At 43.9% G+C, this 18365-nt stretch overlaps 1 protein-coding gene across 3 annotated transcripts; it reads right to left on the bottom strand.

Moving 5' to 3' along the window:
• Nucleotides 1–1248: 1248 nt before the first annotated feature.
• LOC125538172 (uncharacterized) lies at nt 1249–15171 on the bottom strand. Of its 3 annotated transcripts, none has more exons than XM_087526130.1 (9): nt 14786–15166; nt 13286–14443; nt 9887–12178; nt 9533–9704; nt 7977–8227; nt 6033–6192; nt 5866–5955; nt 4772–5082; nt 3381–4582 (listed from the first exon to the last, which is right to left on the bottom strand). In XM_087526130.1, exons 1-9 carry the CDS (start codon nt 15071–15073, stop codon nt 4142–4144), a joined length of 5163 nt encoding a protein of 1720 aa, XP_087382256.1. In that variant the 5' UTR covers nt 15074–15166; the 3' UTR covers nt 3381–4141. The 3 variants fall into 3 exon arrangements, with proteins under 3 accessions (XP_087382257.1, XP_087382256.1, XP_087382255.1); XM_087526129.1 differs by having other exon boundaries at nt 4772–5088; nt 14786–15165; XM_087526131.1 differs by lacking the exons at nt 3381–4582; nt 4772–5082 and adding an exon at nt 1249–1441 and having other exon boundaries at nt 14786–15171.
• Between the last annotated feature and the right edge of the window lie 3194 nt (nt 15172–18365).

The following is an 18365-nucleotide window of genomic DNA, read 5'->3' as shown; positions in this document are numbered from 1 at the left end:
ACTGTGTGGTGTCAGCATTACTGATCCAGGGATGACACCTGAGCACAGAGATCAGACTGTTTGAGGTCTGGTCGCTACATGAAGATGGCCACGGGAGATGATTCCCCCCTCAGGCAGGGTGCCGGAGAGGGTCTAGATTGGTTTTCGGTGGCTACAGAGCCTTGCGGCGGCGGAACTTCTGATCTAGGTTGACCCCGATGGTTTCTGAAATTTTTGGGAATTTATAGGGTAAAGAGGGGGTGCGGGAGGCCACTGAGGTGGGCACAACCCACCTGGGCGCGCCTGGGCCCCCGGGCGCGCCCTGGTGGGTTGTGCCCCCCTCGGGGCACCACCCAGGTGCTGCTCTGGCCCATCTTGGGTGTTCTGGTCCATAAAAAATCTCCAAAAAGTTTCGCGGTGTTTGGACTCCGTTTGATATTGATTTCCTGCGATGTAAAAAACATGCAAAAAATAGCAACTGGCACTTGGAAACTATGTCAATAGGTTAGTCCCAAAAAATGATATAAAATGACTATAAAATGATTATAAAACATTCACGAATGATAATATAACAACATGGAACAATCAAACATTATAGATACATTGGAGACGTATCAGCGCCGTATAGGGGCCGACCATAGAAGGAGGAGAAGGAAAGGGGGAAGGGAAAGGAAAGTGTGGAGTAGGACTCCCCCTTCCTTTCCCTCCCCCCCCCTCTTTCCTTCCCCCTTGTGCATACATGGAAGGGGGGCGTAGGGCAAGGCAGGGCCTCTAGGGGGCGGCGGCCAAGCCCTAGGGCGCCCTGGCTGCCTCCCCTCCCCTCCCACCTATATATATGTCGGGAGGGGGCACCACACAAGGACACACAACATTGTCTTAACCGTGTACGGCGTCCCCCTCCACAGTTTACACCTCCGGTCATATTCTCGCGGTGCTTAGCGAAGCCCTGCGAGGATCACTTCACCATCATCGTCACCACACCGTCGTGCTGACAAAACTCATCTACTACCTCGACGTCTTGCTGGATCAAGAAGACGAAGGACGTCACCGAGTTGAACGTGTGTAGAACTCGGAGGTGCCATACGTTCGGTACTTGATCGGTTGGAGCTAGAAGAAGTTCGACTACATCAACCGCGTTGTCAAACACTTCCGCTTACGGTCTACGAGGGTATGTAGACACACTCTCCCCCTCGTTGCTATGCATCTCCATGGATAGATCATTGCGTGTGCGTAGAAAAAAATTTGTTTTCCATGCAACGTTTCCCAACAAGGCGTGCCCTGGTGCCTAGTGGCACCTAGGTAGCCTTCTCCAGTATTTCTTTTCTCCAATATTTTTTATATATTCCAAAATAAATCTCCCTACAATTTCAGCTCATTTGGAGATGTGTAGAATAGGTATATCTGACGTAGCTTTTTCAGGTCCAGAATTTCAGCTGCCGGTAATCTCCCTCTTTGTGTAAACCTTGCATATTATGAGAGAAAAGGCATTAGAATTACTCCACAAAGTGTTAAATTGAATAGAAACACTATAAATAATTGATCACTAATGCGGAGTGAAACATGTTAAAGAGCGATTAGAAAAACAGTTGGGCAGTTGGAAAGGCAAGTTACTCTCCATTGGAGGGCGACTAGTTTTGATCAATTATGTTCTCACAAACATGGTTCTCTACATGTTCTCATTTTTTCAAATTCCCAAAGGGGTTCTGCAAAGACGGATTTTCAGATCCAAATTCGTTTGGCAAGGAAACAATGAAAATAAAAAGATAGGCTAACCAAATGGAGTGTGATTTGTCGACCAAAAGACCAGGGAGGTTTAGGTGGTCAGGACCTTCTGGTCAAGAATGACGCCTTACTCAGTAAATGGGTGTGCAAGCTACTTATCGAGGATACTGTTTGACAAACCCTGTTGTGCAATAAGTATCTAGGCCAAAAAGCGTTGTCCCAGGCATATTGAAAACTTGGTGACTCACATTTTTGGTCTGGTCTGATGGCGGTAAATAAACATCTTCATACGCCGTAATGGACGGCTCCGAGATACATTTCTAGGAGGACAGGTGGCTAGGAAACGCCACTCTTCAGAAACAGTATCCAGCCTTGTACCGCATTGTACGCGATAAGAATGCTACTCTTACGCACGTGCTCAGCTCCTCCCCGCTGAATGTATCATTTAGGAGGGATTTGATTGGCCTCCGCCTTGCGTCATGGTAACATCTTCTATCCCGTTTGGATTCGATTAACTTGACACAAGGGCGGTATGTGTTTCGCTAGAATCTCACTACATCTGGATCCTTCACAGTTGACTATATGTATTGTGCACTCTCGCACTCAGAGATTCCCGTGGATAATAATAAACTAATCTGGAAATCAAAGATGCCACTAAAAAATAAGATTTTCATATGATATTTTCGGAGAGGAGTTGTGTTAACAAAAGACAATCTCAGCTCAACGCAACTGGCAAGTAAGAAGTGTAGCTTTTGTACTCATGACGAGATAATTAAACACCTCTTCTTTCAATGCATAGTTGCGCGTTGTATATAGTCAATCATCCAAATAGCGTCCAATATGTATTTGCCCATAATTGTTGCCAACATATATGGTCAAGCTTGACGGAACACCAAATATTTTTAGTACGCTGATACGGGTGGAAGCGTCTGCCTTATTATGGTCGCTTTATCTATGTAGAAACGCTTGTGTTTTTAATGACAAAACATCTCCTATGCAGGTTATTTACTGTTGTAGGCACTGGCATCGTATGTGGTTTATGCTACAGCAAATGGAGTACCAATCGTTGTTGAAAGAGGTGTGTATATGCTTGGAGTGGGTGACCAGAAAGATTTTTACCCAACATGGATGGCAACATAATCCCCGAATCGGTCCACCTCCACCATCGACATTGGCATAGTTTCAGACTCATATAGCTTTACTTTTGCAAACTTGTCATTTTTTCTATATACTTTGTTAGACTGTTTGTTTAAGATTGTGTGTATCTTATCTATGCAGAGGCCGGACTTCGCTCATTATGTTTTATACTGTATCTACTTGATGCTATATTTCTGAGTTAATAAAACATCATTTATTGAAAAATCTAGCTTCGAACTTGCGCTGTGTACTTGGTCTGTTCTCGGCAACGCCCGTTAAATATTCAGTATCTAGGTAGATGGGTCGGCAGTCCGACTTGGCCATCTCCAAGTTTACTAATCCAGCAAATGGATGCAGCGTCATCCATCCCTCGTTGGCAACAGCGCGATCCAGCCGCTCTCGCAATCAGCCGCGAAACCACGTGAACTTATCTCCAGTATATCCAAGATCTCGAAAAAAGAAAAGTCGTCCACGGAACAGTCAGACAGGGCATCTTGGAAGGCTTGAAGCCGCGACTGATCCTATACTAGTCTTCCCCGTGAGGCCAGTCCCAAATTGTTATTTTTCCACTGAAGAAAGGGGTTCAAAGAATAAATCACAAAAGTAACCACCTGGCCATGAAAAATCTACGTACTGAACATGGGCAGTACGCACAGGGTTCCTAAACTCTAGTACCACTACAACAGGTCTCACACACGACACGGCCGCCGGCAAACGGGTTGGATGACACATCAAGCTATGCATATTGTCCATACTGGAACAAGGATCATGCATTAGCAATTCCCAAACTCAGAACCCATGTTGGCAGTTTCCAGCAACCAAAGTGCCAATTAACTGAGCAAAACAAACCCAACCAGGCGCTGTGAAGAAGACAATAGTGTGGGCTCTTCTACCCTCAAAACTACAATCAAACTCTGCAGCGTTTCTGGATTGCAGCAGCAGAACACATAAAAGGATCCAATTCAGGGCAAGGGACGTGCGGAAGGCAATCCTGTAGGGAACACGGCAGATTCCTTGCAGTCCTCCAGTAAGTTTCCTGGCGACGTCAATGGCCTCGAATCACCATGCACAACGGGCATGGACGGAGTTCAGAGTCGTAGCAGCCTGGTTTTGTCAGCTTAGCACAGCTCCTCCATGGCCGATGAGAATGCTAGTACAAGTGTAACCAGTCAGCAGAGGGTTACAGCAGCGGAGTTCATGACAAAGGATTGTCAGGGGCTCAAGGTCACAGTGCTGCGAAAGTTCCAGGGTCCAGCTTGTCGCCTACTTTACCAGTCAGGCTCAAAACTGAAACTGCTGATTTCTACCGGGGAGAGAGTGGAGGAGAAAGTGTGATATCAGAACCGATAGGAGAAGCGTAGTACTCGGTCATTTGCAACTGTGGACTGCTCACATCAGGCGAATACTGGTGCTTTGTCACCTTCCCTTCTGCAGGAAACTCCGCATGCCCGCTGCTCTTGTCTCTGGAGTCGACACCCCTGGCCCTGGGTATCCCCTCCACTTCCACAAATTCCTCCCAACTCCTCTCGTACTCATACGGCTCTCCTGTGCGATTTCTATGGTCTTTCCATATTTCCCACAGCCGCTCCCCTACCTCTTCTATTCTTGGGCGGTCATCCACTTCATAACTTGTACACCAGGATGCTAAACTAAGCCAGCCTCCAAGAAATTCTTCATCCAGGTGATCAGCCAGACGGTCATCCAATATCTCGCTGGCATGGCCTGCCTTTAATTTCTCGAGAGCCTGCATGCACAACAACATAGGCTGGCGTGTCATTCTACAGAATTTTGAAACACAAGGACAAAAGGCATCGGCCATTGTGGTTATAAAAACTGCACTAGACCTTCTCCATGCCCATTTTTACATGACATGAACTTCATTAGGATAGACACGTCAACTGGAGACAAAAAAAGCATACGAGGTTCAACTTACCCATGCCACAATGCCAAACCTTTGCAGTTCATCAGGATGGTTGTCAAAGATCACCGGGTTTAGAATGTCTTGGTTCCACATTTGCGGTCCGCGGGGAGATATAATTTCTAAGAGTATTACACCAAAAGTGTAGACATCGGATTTAACTGTCAGCTCACCACGGATGTATTGTGGATCCATGTAGCTAAATGTCCCTATCACTTGGTTCACGGTACCACTTCTTGACAATTCAAAAGTGCCCAACTTTGCTCTATAACTCTCTGTCAGAAGGATTTTCGTTGTCTTCAAATTATAACAGATCATTGTTTCCCCTGCTACTATTAAATGATGACCATAACGAAAAAATTCTCATCAAATACCCATGATGAAATAAAGCTATCAAATTAGTTGAGCAGTGGCAAGCAAGTATAAATGATCAACGATTTTAATAACACATAATTTATCTGCTCAGCATTTGAATTAGACAAAATGGAAAGACTATTTTTAAAAATAATCAGGCCGGCTGAAGGAAAATGAGACACGTTAAAACTCGTCCTAATAAAAGGGATAGCAATGTCTTCCTCACCCAAAAGTCAAGCTTGTTCCTTTCTCTGCCAAAAGCTCTGCCATGCCGGTTTATAATCACAGCAATATCCTTCTCCCACCCAAAAATCAAGCTTAGTCTTCGCTCCAAAAATTTCGGATACCCCAGTTTATGGCTCTCTCTCACCCAGGAGCCCCATCTCATTAAAGACATGCAGTCTAGCTACACTTCACAAAACTGAACTCCTAGCTATCAAATATTAACCTCCTAGAGTGCATGCAGTCAACTTAAGTTATTTTAACCTGGCTATGTGAAAACTGAATCGGGTTTGTTATTTAAAAATATATGATGATGCAAATTAGTAGTCAAAATTTAATTTGGAAATCATGCTAACATTCAAAATCTTTCTCTTTCTACTGAAGGGAGTATGCATTGAAGTACTCAATTTTTTTTGTTGAGAAACTGAAGTACTTGAATTTACAAATAACTGTATGGTGCAATTTACAAATAACTGAACCAATGTGTACTTGAATTTCTTTTTTGTTGACACCATGAGTTATCACTTTCTTACCAGCAGATAAATGAAGATAGGTCAAGGCAATAGCAACATCAATAGCGATCAATATGCGTTGGTCCAAATCCAGGATTTTCTGATATTGGCCTGCAGATAAGTTAAAATTGATGCAGGTAATTCAAATTTCCCAACGGAAGGAAGAACAAATGAGCAACTTAACATACCATGCAGGTGTTGCCTTAGACTGCCATTTGGAACATACTCACTGATCACAATAAACTGATTCCCTTTATTAATAACACATAGAGACCTCACCAAACTCCAGTGATTGATTGCTGCAAAGAGCTGCACTTCCTTGTGAGCTTTCGCAGCACGATCACAGTCCTGAAAACAAAGAAGACTTAATTACAACTTGCTGAAGAACAACATTGTTATTATTATCTGGGGAAATTCTCTACACTAGGAAGGACAGGCCGGCTGCAACTGCGATGCATGAAGAGGCTGCACCCTTTAGTATTTGATCAGGTTTTGATTAGTAATGAGTCATGTTATTGTTAGAAAAGAGGAGTACCTTCCAGGGTTTAAATTAGGTACAGATTGAGTTAGAACCAACTTGTCAATCACGTCATGGTTGTCCTATGTAAATAGTCTGTACTCGTTAGAGCATACAATATTAAAGAAGTTTTCGCCCTAAGACTCTTTTCCCTTACTCTTCTGCCCTAGCTGCCTGCTGGCTAAGGCACCGGCTGGCCAGATTACTGATCTCTGGCCCTAGAGCTTCCCCGGGAAGGCGAAATTAGCATCTCTTGTCCTGGTACCGTGGTACGTGACAGATATCTCCTTCACAGTGTAAGATGCATCTAGAGTCTCTACAGGAAAGTGAATATTTTCCACCGTTCACCAACATCTTGCTAGTAAGGAAGTATCCTGCTCTTGTTCGTATGAGGTATGACCATATGCGCCTTTACTTTCACATCCGATTTTTTTATGAGCTTCAAGAGATTTCAGAGTTGGAACTTCCACAAGACCAGTCAATGATTCCTAGTGGGTTCGACGCTTCCTCACTGGAGAAGCTACAACAACACGTGAACTTACATAGATCACTCACATGATCGTCACTGCATAGGACACCATTGTGCCATCATCTGCTGGCTCTTCTCCACCGCAGCCAGCGCCCTGCACCTGCTCCTTCTGTTGGGAGATGCCACGCTTCCTGATGGGTTCGTTGTTCACCAGCTTTCCTCCACGGCGGCCAGCCTCTCAACACTACTCCCTCGGTGCATCACGATGATGCAGAGGTCGGGGGTCAACCTCCTTTTCGGAAAAAAAAAATCACTACTCCCTCCAATGCCGCAACTGAAAGCCCATGCAGACACTGTTGTCGACCTCAAAATCATGGTCAGACACCCAGATCTAGGTTTTGATTTTCTTATTTTTTTTACAGGAAGTTAGTTGAAGCTTGTCTCTGATTTCTAAAGGTCTAGTTCATTTTTCTTTTAAGTTTGGCGGATTCCTAGTTTTCAGAAGTTCACGAAAGATTGTTAGAATTCGCTCTGCATTTTTTAAAGGTCATCCAAATTTATTTTTTGGAAGTTCATCATTTTTTTAGTAGAGAAGTCTTCCCTGAACCCTGATTTTTTCAGAATTCTTGCAATTTCTTCCAATCTTGTTGGAAGCTCGTCCCAAAAAAATGGAAGTTTATTTGCCAACATTTTAATACCTGTTTCAAGAATTGTTGAAACTATGGAGACGGCCATGAATGACGATCAGGGAAGAGGGGACGTGTGCTTTCTGACAGCACACACAAGGGGCTGTTAGAAATTGACTCTGTCAGGAAGACTGACAGCAAATTAGCATCCCCCATGAATCATGATCCCAGTCCCCAACGTTTTCTCTCTTTTATCCCCGTGCCATGGGGCCTATCCTTGCTCCTCAGAGCTGTACCTCTGATATCATTGGTCCTCAGACCCTTACCAACCCCAGCATGTGACATAAATACAAAGTAACAAAATTAAGACCTACCAGAAGTAGGTTGTCAGCAAAAACATCATGAATAATACCGTAATGAGCGGCAAACAAACTGTAAGTTTTTATTAGAAATAAATTGCTAAATGATGAGAAAGGACACAGATCGAGAAAATAAGAGAATAGGCGAATGTGGAGACAACCTTTTTAGCTCTCCTCACGGCAACAATTTGGTTATTTGGTAAGATACCCTTGTAGACTTCCCAGGATCCACTTTCACTTAGCTTAAGTGAAGGTGAAAATCTCCGAGTAGCCTTGTGAACCTGCTTAAGGCTTAAGCTCAAGGATCGTACTCCAGGTATTTGTGCAGGCATTTTGGACCTAGACAGCTGGTGAGAGGTTGGTGGGGTCTCCACTGATGGCATGCTTACTGCAGAGGATGTAATACGCTCCACTGGAAATGAAAAATTGTTAAGCACAACAGTCAAACAAAGTATAATTCTTCCTAATGTTTCCGCTTCCAAAATAATTTCACAAATAAGACTTCCAGATGTACCCTTGTTTGCTTCTCAACATAGTAGTCTGGTAGAGTACATGAACATAGAAGGTGAGCCACAGCAAAAAGATTGGTAATCGAACTGTGCTGAATGCTCGCTGGCGCAAAAGCATTGAGGCAGCTGCCGCTGCATGCCCGCCCCCCTGACCTGGTTTTCTAGTTGCTTCAGCCCTTCCTGTACAGTTTTTTTGTGCCTTTTGGCCTTTTCTCTGTTTCTTCTTGTTGCTTTAGTATTTGCGCTATTCCGGCGCTTTCTTCTAATACAAAATGACATGCATTTGATGTGTGTTCGAGAAAAAAATATTAGGGAAAGTTGGACCCATGCACCTACACAGTCAGCAGTTTTTAAAAAATGCCACTGGCTGTATGTGTCACCTAGTTAAAAGTTTGCAGTGCTGTGGTTTCAAATATTAGAGATGTATGTTTTGTAGTAGGACACTTATTTGTATTTCCTTTTGTATTAGAATTCCTACTTATCTCTTCCCATGTACATGTATATATATTGGCCTTGAGCTCATGGAATTGATCAATTTGCTATTCCTAAAAGTTAATGCTTTTTTTTCGAGAAAACACAAAGCTTTCTTCTCGAAGCATCCATAGGACGTTAATGTTTTTAAGCTGCAATAACGTTTAATGAAGGCACAACATTCTGTCATACTTCAACAAGCCACAAAAGAAAGCCATCTAATAGCACTTAAAAGAATCTAAAGCATTGTTTTATCCCTTGAGAATAATTATGCATATATCTCCACCGATCAATGCATACTTGATCTGATTCATAAGCTTCGATCCAATTAAACCATTCGGTTTTTGAAAATAACTAAATGCTTCTCTTCTCTTCTACTTGTCGTATCAGACATCAACGTGGTCAAACAATACACAGCTTTGGCCATTACTACTTTTAGTTATACATTAGAATTACTAAGTATAATGATATAGAAGAACAGGATGCTCTTACTTTTATTGTGTGGAGCGTCTATGCAGTCTTTTGTTGTGACACGGCATAAATATTAGCCCAGAAACATACCTAACCACAAACAGGAGTATTCTTTCCTTATGCAGAAGTGTCATTTATACACACGAAAACAACTTAATGTCACAACAAATATATGTTCAGTCTAGAATGACAAATAAAATGCAGTAACCTGAGTTGACACATAGGTTTTCTGTTCAGTCTAGAGTGGCAAATATTTATGTGCTAACCTGATTGTCCCGGACTGGTATTAAACTTCGGGAAAAGTTTCCGGATTATTGAGGTACCAAGGCCTGTTGTGGCTGGGTTTTTCTGTAAAGATACCAAGGATGATTCACCGGCGGATTGCCAGCCCAATGAGTCCACATCCACAACATGGCGAGTATTCGTATAGGCATCATCCTGTATTTCCATAAGATAACTGGATGTGAGGACCAGTGGACCACAGAAAAGTGTGAAAAGTAATAATTTTTTAAATATTATGTCATTAACCTGACATATTTTGTACCGCTAAGTAACGGGAGAAGAAAAGTAATACGTTGAAGAAATAAGTACAGCAACAAATGAAGCACACAGTTACTTACCTGAGTGGTCAATTCATTTAAAATCCTTGTCCCAGATGAACTTTGATTTGTTTTTTCATTCCGAATCTTGCTACTGGATGATTCTTGAGTGCATTTTACCTCCAGGAGCTTCAAAGAGATTACTGCTTCCCGATCATCCCCCACACATGCATCAATTACTATTTTCTCGATAGTATGCAAGGATTCAAGCCATTGCAAGCAACTGGAAGATATCCTGCACCCAGTAATCATTATGTTTGCTGGTGACGGAGATGACAGTGGCCCCAAAGGTTCCCCACATGACAGAATCCTGTTACTATCTTTTATTCCATATTTCCGACACTTTGGCAGAGATGGTTTGAACATGAGATTAGGGCAGGATAGCACGGACAATTCCTCAAGAGCAGGGAACATGAACTGCTGATTCCCATTGTTCGTCAACAACAGTATAGGCAACTCTTCTAGGTTTAGTAAATTTTCCAATTTGAGGTGTATTAATTTCTTGAAGGGGTGTGTGCCCCCAGAAAGACCCATACCTAGATTTACAAGGTTAGGCATATCTTCTATATGCAAGTGCCGCAAATTTATGAGCTGGCCCAGTGGAGGAAGATCTTTACAGTTTCCAAGCCAGAGCAGATGGAGTCTGACAAGGTTGGGGAGTAAAGTCACCATGTTGTTCATCATCCATGTAGGCCATGCAAATCCTGAATACCCAACTAGCTCAAAATGCTCTAAACCCTGGTGTGGTTGGAGCTTTTCCAGAACTTCTTCACCTAAATCTTCATCTACTCCACGCACAGCTGGATGAGAAGTATTAGTCCACTCCAGCTTAAGGAAACGTAGCTCTGGACGATTCTTCAGATTTGCTCTCTCTGCAATAGTTAAGCCCCTGGACCCTCTTGTGAGGTCTGGAATAACAAGCTCGTCGGTAGTTATGTGCCAGTTTTCAGCAATCCTAACAGAGCACCGGATGTATGGTGGAAGACAGGCCACTATCAACGGATCTTTCGTCAACAGAAATTTCAGTCCTGTCATTTTATGTATGATATCTAGGAACATCTGAGGTAAACTATGGGATGGATGCTCAAGAGCACAACCAGTGAGGTCCAACGTATGCAGCTTCTGAAGCCTCACAAAAGACACAGGTACGACGAGAGGATTTTGCGACAAGTTCAGATATTCAAGATTGAACAAGTAGCCAAGAGATTGCAGACAGTCAATGGTAGGGAGGCACCATGAGAGATCCAAAAACTTCAGTCCAGTGAAGTTATTTAAACAGTTAGGCCGAGTCGGCAGCTTAAGACATTGCTGTAGGTTCAGATACTCCAAATTGGTTGTTAACATCCCAACACTTACATGAAGTGCCTCGCAGCCAGTTAGATCCAAAATTCGAAGGTTCTTGATATCCCCAAAGGACGGAGGGAGGTTTTGAAGTCTGCAACATCTCCTAAGTATAAGGACTTCCAACTTGACGAGATTGCAAAAAGATCCAGGCAATTGTTTGAGCTCATAGCAGCTCGACATGTTCAGAGACCTAAGAAGATAGAGGTTGCCAAAAGATTCTGGTAGCTGCTTGAGGTTGAAGCAACTAGACAGGTTTAGATCCTCCAATTTCATTAAATTACCAAATGAAGGAGGCAACTGTGGAAGCTCAGTGCAGCTTGACAAATCAATAAACCGAAGATCCTGAAGATTGCAGAGAGAGTCAGCTAGCTCACCAACATCATAACGACATGACAGCCTAAGATGCTCTAGTGTTTGGAGATGACCAAGGGTTGCAGGCAAGTTTTGAAGTATGTCACAGCCTTGCAGGTTCAAATATTTTAGCTTCTCTAAAGAACCAATGAAAGAGGGCAATTCCTTGAGAGAAGTATTTGATAGATCCAACGCCTCAAGATTTATCAACGTACTCATGGAAGAAGGTAATGTCTGAACTTTCAAGCCAGAAATATCAAGGTATCTTAGATGTTTCAAATGGCCAATGGAGGCAGGTATTTCTTCAATGCAGCTTCCACTGAGATTCAAAACACGCAGATGCTTCAGTAATTCAAATGCTTCTCCATGGAGCTTTATAGCCTCAGCATTCAGGAAGTGTAATGCCCTTGCCCTTGTGAGCAATGCACTGCAAAGTGTTGATCGCCCTTTGTAATGGGTCAACAATGCATATTGGAAGGAGAGCTCTTTTGCATTATCATTCATTTCTCTATCACCCAAAATAATAATATCATTGCAAGCAACATGCCTTGCAAATTCATGGACGAAGTTATGCATGTAGAGTGTTGTAGGAGATGTACTGATCTCCATTCCATTAACCTGGAAACAAACAGAACATAAATCATATAATTCCCCAACATAACCACCTTATTTGAATTTGGACTAGTTTACAACCATCAGTGGGAGAACCTAACTATGATACAGAACATGAACCAAGAAAGCGTGATATGAAAAGGCTAAAGGTGGGTGTCAGTGTTTAAAACCTCATCTAACTTCTCTTGCCCTGCCTGGCAGCATTTTTTGGGTGAATACTGACGGGGCAACAACTAGCAGATAAATGTCCAGTGAAATTCGAAGTCCCATATATTTTTTTTCTCTGGAAACCTTCATTCTGAGCCTGAAGCTCTCAAGCACAGAAAGATACAGGCAAGACATGCATGCATAGTCAACCTTCTAGAGCAATAAGGAGGTAGTAGTAGGCAAGCAACATGGCCACATGAATGGTCATCCTGAAAGATCGAAATGGAAGCTCCCAAAGATATTCCAAACTAAAGCTATGACATCATTGATGCATTCAAATCTAACTAAATTATTACTACCTCCGTTCTAAAATACAAGACCTCCTAGAGAGCATGCTGTCAAACTTCTCTCTCTTTCGTAACTAATGAACAAAAAACTACTTAGATTTGTTTGGTACAAACTGTAGCATTACATTTTTCATGAAAAATAGCTTCAAAATTTATTTTTTTACCAAGATATACATATAAAAAAGTTGCTTAAAGTTGCATCTTGAGACTGTCCATATATAAAACGTCATGTATTTTGAAACGGATGGAGTACTAACTAAAGGCTAGATAAGCTCAATATACTACATACAAATACCAGAATCTTGTAATACGCATGATTCATCATGAACCTATTGGTGAGTCATTTACCATCTGATAAAGAAAGTACCATTGATTCTAAAGGATAATAACCTTGATCATATATTCATGAATGACAGGCGAAGATTGTCGAGAACAAAAGTTACGTATTTACTCATCAGTCGAAGTTTATAAATGAAAACCGTAAACAACAATAAGTAAAATATGAACTTACTAACGTAGGCAGCAAATTTTCACAATGGTATATCCGTAAATGGTTGAAAAGCATACTTCAAACAGTAAAAGAAAAGACTGTCAATCCAAAAAATACTTGGTGACTTACTGAATGTGTCTTCCTGACTTGGAGGAAATGTATTGACAGAAGGTCCTGAATGTACATCTCCGCCTGCACATAGGATGGCAAAGTTCCATGTTTTGATCCAATAATATCAAGCGCAATCCACTGTCTGATAAGTTTTTCTTTATCAATAATAGATCCCTTAGGAAATACTGATAAATATAGAAAGCATAGTTTCAGCGCTGAGGGCATGTCATAGTATATTTGATTCAGTGATGAAAACACTTTAACTTTCATGGAATATGTGCTCTCTAATTTCCATATTGGTTCATCCCTTGCTGCTAACCAGACATCCATGACTTGATTGTGCACTACTGAACCAAGAAAATGAGCTAAAGATGGTATTCCATCACATCTTTTCACAATTTGCTTCCCAATTTTCTTCAGGCATGCACTAACAGTACCTCCATCCCCAAAAGCTTTTTCAGAAAATATTTCCCAACAGTCATCTTCAGACAATGGAAACAACTTGTACGGTGGGAAGGTGTGCATTAGCTCTGCAGTTATTTCACTGGAAGTGGTCACCAAAACCTTGATCCACTTGTTCGTACGCCTGAGCATTTCCTTCAGTTCATCCAACTGGCTTTTATCTATGCTACAAAGGTCATCCAAGACAATTAGACAACGTTTGTCATGAAGTGTCTTCTGCAAACGATTCTTTAGCAATTGGAGATTTTCATGGATCTGAATGTTGGTATTGATTTCTGAGGGTCCTTCTTTTGTTCCATTAGCTTGTGTGATTATATCAGCAGCAATGTTTTTAAGTTCAAATTTCCTATTTAAGTCGATCCAAATACGAAGATCTAAATTCCACCCTTCTCCCTGGTCATGGAAAATTAATCTGGCAAGAGCTGTTTTCCCCAAACCAACAAGGCCAACTATGGGAATGATGGACAATGTTTCTGTATTATTTTCCAACATTAATTCCTTTATTTTTTCTTTGTCACTATCTCTTCCAACAATTGCAGCTCTATAGAACTCTTCTTGGATATCAGATTGCTCAAGATCAGACTTTGGGTGCTGCATCAAACTGAAAACCACAGAATCTCTTGCTAAAAGATCCAACCTTTTTCTGAGTATCTTCATTCTATTCACTCTGGTATCGTACAAGAAAAATGGACATGAAGAACACAATGATGTTGCCTGCAAAATTTATTTTAAAAATGATCAATCAACAAGAGTTTTAACTAACTAGATGGTGCAATATAGCTGATGCGTTGCACTGCCAAATCAGTTGTACAAATATATATACAGCAGCAGCTCCATTTCAAACATTGGTTGTAGAAATACTAGTATATGACAGGAGCAAATGTAAACTGTAATCGGCAATAAATCTATGAAGGATCAAGTGTAGCACCGTAATAACCTAAAGAGTAGCATTATCGACACAAAACGAAAAGGAATTTTTAGTAATTTGCACTAGCGGTTATATCCAATATAAAGAAGATGCCTTGGAAAGCCATTTGGGGGTTGGGGCTATCGAACCTTTGTAATACAGCCGGTCCTCTCAGATCCGATGCCATTTTGGTCTTCAAACTCGTCCAAGAGATGTTCAGTGTCATAGACAATCTGATTTATCTTCGCCATCCAATCCTGCACCTCCGTACGCACCCTAAAATATCTCTCCACACTAACCAGCACATCTTGCAACCCCGCCAGAGTTCGCCACAGATGCGCCACGTGCTCGTCTACGCCCGAGGGTAGCTCCGACCGGCGAGCGTCGGAGGCCAGCCGGCGTAGGAGCCGGTCAACGACAGCGCCGGCGGTGGCCATATGGATATTCCAGAGTCTATAGAGGCGAAGAAGAAGACCGTGTGCCCGTGTCCATTAAGAGCATCTCCAGCCATTGAGGAGGCATTTTTTTTTTCATCCCTTGGAGGGCTGCTGGTAAAAAAAATTCACCTCGGATTAAGAAAATATCCCCTCGTTGCCGCCCCTCCCCTCCCCTCTCACGCATGTATCCCCGCCATCATCACCATGCGAACTGCCGAACCGGCTGGCGCTCCGCGGCGGCAGGCTACCTCTGCTTCCTCCTCTTCCTCGAGCTCCCCTCCGTCTCCGTCGCGCCCGCCCGCGTCGTCGTGAGCTCAAGGCCCTTTGTAACACCCTGGTGTAATGTTGCTATAGTAATTCCTGAGATTAAGTTAATCATTTTGCTAAACAAGTGTTTGATCATCCTTATTCTCTCTCATTTCAAATTCAAGTTGAATTTAATTTCAAATTTTGAGTGAAATTCAAATTGCTCAAACATGAAAATTAAAATGTTTATCATGTGTCAAATGATCCACAACTAATATTGGTGGTGAACCAACATTTTTACAAAGTGTTTAAGTGGCCTAAGCTACTTAAAACAGTGACCTAAGCAATAAATTAAATGTCTTTTTAATTTATAAAATTGGCAAACTTTTTTAAAAAGGTCTCACAATTTTTTTGGCAGTGCACAATATTCTTTGAATTTGTTTTGACCAGTGGCATATTTTTGCAAGGTCATTTGTGGCTAAAAGAAAATGCAAAAGCTACTGAAATAAAAAAAGAAAAGAAAAGGCAGGGGGAGAGAGAGAACCCCCAGCCCCCTGGGCCTCAACCAGCCTGGCAGGCCCAGCCGGCCCAGCTTCCCGCACTGCGCCCCCTTCCCGTTCCTCGGTCGCGCGCTGCTACAGGGGCTCGTCGCCGTCGGACCACCTCGCCGGCAACGCCGCGGGTGGATAAGAGCACCCTCTCCGGCTCCTCGAGTCCCCCCCCTGTCCTCCTCGTCATTTTCCCCCTCGCCCCCTCTCTGCTTCGATTTGGGCGGATGCCCGAGCGCCACCATCGCCGCCGTTCGCCGTAGCCGCGGCCACTGTCACCCATACGCCGCTCCGTCAAGTCCAGGAGCTCCGGCGTGGTCCTCCTCTTCTTCCTCGACACCGGATCGGGACCGGGAGGGACCGACGTCGTCGCAGTCTTCCTCTTCCTCCTCTACGGCCACCGCACGACCTCGCCGTCAATCTGCAGCACCGGTCCTCCCCGAGCTCACTACCTAGTCCCCACGCTCCCGCGGTGAGCTCCTGCGCCGAACACACCCTTCCCTAACCCCCCTCTAGTCGCCCGTAGCCGCCGCTCCGCTAGCACCCGCACGCATCGTCGCCGACGAGCTCGCCGTCGTGGCCTTCGCCAATGTAACGCGCGGCTAAGCCTCGCATCGAGCTCCGGGAGCTCGTGCGAGTCCAACGCCACCACTAGCACGCCTCCCTGTTCCTCCTAGCTCCGTTTTCACTAGAGCCCGAACTCCGGCGCCGCTTTAGCTCGTCGTCGACGCCGCTTCGGTCGTTCCCGGCGCCTCTCGCTAGCCTAGATGGACGCGGCGCTCTCTGCTCGTTCGAACGCACCAAGTCCCGCGCCAAAAGACCCCTATGCGCGTTTTCCAGTGAAGTCCGGCGAGCCCCACCGTTGTTTTGGTCGCCGGCGGCGAAACCCCGCCGCCGCCAACGTGGCACACCTGGGGCCCGCCTCTGGGTCACTGCCCGTGGGCCCCCTGGCCCCAGTTGGCCGTGGTCAACTGTGCTGACTGGGCACGCAGTGTCACTGACACGCGGGCCCCACCTCATATTTTGTTAAATAAACGTTTTTATAAATAAAAATAATTAGTTAAGCTAATTAGTCACTGACATGTGGGGCCCAGCTGCTAATTAACCTTGTTTAATTAAAATAACCCACTGTTAGCCCTCTGTGTATGACATGTGGGACCCACTGGTTAGGTTTGACCTGGTCAGCCGCCCTGCTGACTGTTGATGTCACTGTGACATCATGCTGGCGCAATAAACCTCTTTGTTAATTTATTTAATTCCAGAAAATGTTTAAAACTTTGAAAATTCGTAGAAAATAAACCGTAACTCGGATGAAAATGTTTTCTACATGAAAGTTGCTCAAAAAAACGAGACGAACCCGAATACGCTACCCACATACCTGTCAGATGCCTATAACTATCTGAGCATGGAACATTCCCCCTCCTGTCATCTGTGTGACACAGGTCCGGAACCGGGAAAACATTCCCGGTTGAATTCCCCCTTTACATATATCGTGTAGCCATATGTTAGGTCACACCCGACATAGCATATTGCCATGTGATGCTTTGTGATGCTTTGTTTGCTTTTTATTTATTGTTTCTTCCCCCTCTTCTCTCCGGTAGACCCCGAGACCGATGCTCCCCCTGTGATCGACTACGTCGACGACGACACTTCTTCCTTTTCAGCAGAGCTTCCAGGCAAGCAAACCCCCCTTGAGCATTTCGATATCGCCCATTTCTTTCCCTCTCATGTTTGCATTAGAACTGCTACTGCTTTATGTATGATCCTACTCTGATGCATAGCCTGTTTTTGTTACCTGCTTATTCTAAACTACTTAGTATAGGTTGGTTAGAGATCCATCAGTGCCCCCCACCTTGTCCCAATTGCCCCGCTTTATGTTCGATGACTCGATCAACGTGATCGACGCCCATGCCCCGACACCGCACATCACCCCCACTAGTTGTATGACTCTGCAGAGTTACCATCGAGTGCCGAGGGTGGAACCTCATACATCACTCCTGATGAGATCTCTGTAGTGTAGCTATTCGGTCGTGGTCATCGAGGGTGATTTCCTCCTTAACCACTTCCGATACAGCTCTGTCGTGCAACCCCTCAAGTGTGAACCTCGAGGGTGGATCCTCTTACATTCACCTTGATGATTACATCGAGTGGAATTCATCGGGGTGATTCCTCGGTTTTTCCCCTTGATGTTTGGACACACGGATACTTGGACTTTACAACTGTTACTTAGAAAGGAGGGTCGACCTTGAGGGGTACCCGCGAGTGATGTGGAGACGGGTTGACCTGGAGGGTACCCGAGAGTTGAACACGAGGCGTGGCAGGGCATTCTTAGCCCTTGTCGCAAGTACTCGAGACGGGGCGACGGGGTCACATCTTTTGTGAGTCTCTGCTCGTGACCGCACTACCAACACACTAACGGTTTGGATATTTGATCCAATGGGCCTCTGGCCTGATAGCACTAACCATCACGTGGGCATTGTATGGGCGTTCTGCGTCGT

Source organism: Triticum urartu, chromosome 5A (genome assembly GCF_056163025.1).
Source record: "Triticum urartu cultivar PI428250 chromosome 5A, HENAU_Tu73, whole genome shotgun sequence".
Classification (NCBI taxonomy): Eukaryota; Viridiplantae; Streptophyta; class Magnoliopsida; order Poales; family Poaceae; genus Triticum; species Triticum urartu.
The sequence above is the reverse complement of the archived record's forward strand: the minus strand, read 5'-3'. Positions and strand labels throughout refer to the sequence as shown.

Coding starts and splice junctions, on each gene's coding strand:
- LOC125538172 (XM_087526129.1), bottom strand. CDS start 15,073: ATGGCCACCGCCGGCGCTGTCGTTGACCGGCTCCTACGCCGGCTGGCC. Junction 9,705..9,886: donor TAAATGAATTGACCACTCAG/GTAAGTAACTGT, acceptor ATGGAAATACAG/GATGATGCCTATACGAATAC. Junction 5,956..6,032: donor TCTAAGGCAACACCTGCATG/GTATGTTAAGTT, acceptor ACTTATCTGCAG/GCCAATATCAGAAAATCCTG.